The 2,140-nt window shown below is 44.6% G+C and overlaps 2 protein-coding genes across 2 annotated transcripts in view; one reads left to right on the top strand and one right to left on the bottom strand.

The window, feature by feature from the left end:
- Positions 1–2,140, top strand: part of CD2 (CD2 molecule) — a 198,127-nt gene that overhangs the window by 177,109 nt on the left and 18,878 nt on the right. The gene's annotated exons all lie outside the window — the stretch shown is intronic.
- Positions 8–2,140, bottom strand: part of LOC140321704 (uncharacterized) — a 4,887-nt gene continuing 2,754 nt past the window's right edge. The window contains exons 2-3 of the mRNA XM_072398490.1: positions 1,618–1,953; positions 8–1,052 (exon numbers count right to left, since the gene is read on the bottom strand). Coding sequence (XP_072254591.1) covers positions 664–1,052; positions 1,618–1,953 — 725 coding nt within the window. The 3' untranslated portion in view covers positions 8–663. The remainder of the gene's footprint in view (positions 1,053–1,617; positions 1,954–2,140) is intronic.

Raw genomic sequence — 2,140 nt, 5'->3', positions numbered from 1 at the left:
TAATAAAAAGTATTATACACAGAGACATACAAGCATGGAAAATGGGAAAATACACAAAAATCTTCCATTACACATAGGATGTAATCATACAATCGGATTATTCCGGCTCTTCTCAATCTTTTTATGTGGGGGAACCCCGGCTATAATTCCTATATCCACAGATCACAGTATATTAGTGTGGGGGTCATTGGGAAGAATGTCACCCTTACAGGTAGCCAAAAACATAATTGGGGTCACTTTTACTGACCTGAGAGTCACAAACTGCTCATTGCCCGAGGAACCCCTAGCGCCCTCTAGAGGAGCCCTGGTTGGGAATCACTGACCTAATCTATATGTGACAGAAAATCCACAAATCAAGAATCTTCTGTTCTAAGCTCCTCTAGGCCCCATCACTTCCTCCAGACCTTGTCTTGGTCTCTTCTTCTGGCCCAGCTCTCCTGTTATCCCTGTTTCAGCCCTAAATATACTCTATGATATAAGAAATATCTAATACCCCCAACACTTTTAGATCATTCACTTGTGTGAATAAACCAGCAAACACAGGGCTGCTTTGATAGTTGTCCTCTTGGTCCAACTTGCTAGAACATGCGTCTGTTTGTCCTAAGGGGAAATGTTCAGCTTTGGTTTCAGATTCATCAGTTCGGTTGGCAAAGTAAAGAACATTTACTGGCCCTTTAAGTCCCTGCTAGGAGTGTAGGTGGCCATTGGATGGGACTTACCTTCTACATGGATGATGTAATGATCTCTCTGTATAACATGTCCTGTAGATTTGTATATAATCCTATTGTATATTCCGCCATTCTCCGGAGTCACATTGTGTATGATCAGACTTCCATTCTCTGATATCCTCACATTGGGGAAATGTTTGGACTCTTTCAGTATACAATTCTTGTGTTCAGCTATCTGACCTATTCGGAGTCCGGATAATTCTCTATAGTACCAGGAAAACCCATCACATCTCCTTCTATAAGTATGGATCAGGGCGAGATTGTGTCTGATGGGGAGGAGAAGGTCAGATCCCGGCCGGGTGAATATTTCCTCTGGTGAATTTCCTGCACACAGAATACAGATAGCAGTCAGGTCACATTGCTGTGTACGCTCCGCTCTCCCCTCATATAACACAGATTGGGGTATAACTATCCCCGGGAGATCCCAGAATCCCCTGGGACTGACAACACCCCATATATTATGTGAAGGCGGAGGACCCATAGAATAAAAGCTCCGGATTTACATATTTTATATCACACAATATCAGTACAACTGATCACCAAATCAATATTCTCTCTAGGATCCATACCAGTAAACTGTATTAGAGCCCCTGACTGTGATCACCGAAATCCCGAGGTCTATAGATTGGCCCATTGTCAGTGGGTGTATTGGGGATCCTCCACCAATCATTGGTCAGATCTAACACTCGGGGCCCTGAGCAGAAGGCACAGCACAGTTCAGGTCACAGCAACCTCAGGAGGGCCGAGCACTGGGGATCTGGGTGGGAATGGTGAGGATGGGGCAGATTGTACATACGTCTCTCCCAGCTCCTATATAATGTATGTATATAAAGACACGGAGCGGGGAGGACGCTGCTAGGAGTGTAGGTGGCCATTGGATGGGACTTACCTTCTACATGGATGATGTAATCATCTCTCTGTATAACGTGTCCTGTAGAGTTGTGTATATTCATACTGTATACCCCGCCATTCTCCAGAGTCACATTGTGTATGATCAGACTTCCATTCTCTGATATCCGCACATTGGGGTAATATTTGGACACAGTGGTCAGTATACAATTCTTGTGTCCTGCTATATAACTTCTTCTGCTCCCGGAAAATTCTGTATAGTACCAGGAAAACCCATCACATCTCTGTCCTCCTGCATCATTCAGGGTGAGATTGTATCTGCTGGAGAGGAGAAGGTCAGATCCCGGTCGGGTGAATATTTCCTCCCAAGAGTTTCCTGCACACAGAATACAGATAGCAGTCAGGTCACATTGCAATGTACACTCCGCTCTCCCCTCATATAACACAGATTGGGGTATAACCATCCCCGGGAGATCCCAGAATCCCCTGAGACTGACAACACCCCATATATTATGTGAAGGCGGAGGACCCATAGAATAAAAGCTCCGGATTTACATATTTTA

Source organism: Pyxicephalus adspersus, chromosome 1 (genome assembly GCF_032062135.1).
Source record: "Pyxicephalus adspersus chromosome 1, UCB_Pads_2.0, whole genome shotgun sequence".
Classification (NCBI taxonomy): Eukaryota; Metazoa; Chordata; class Amphibia; order Anura; family Pyxicephalidae; genus Pyxicephalus; species Pyxicephalus adspersus.
The sequence above is the reverse complement of the archived record's forward strand: the minus strand, read 5'-3'. Positions and strand labels throughout refer to the sequence as shown.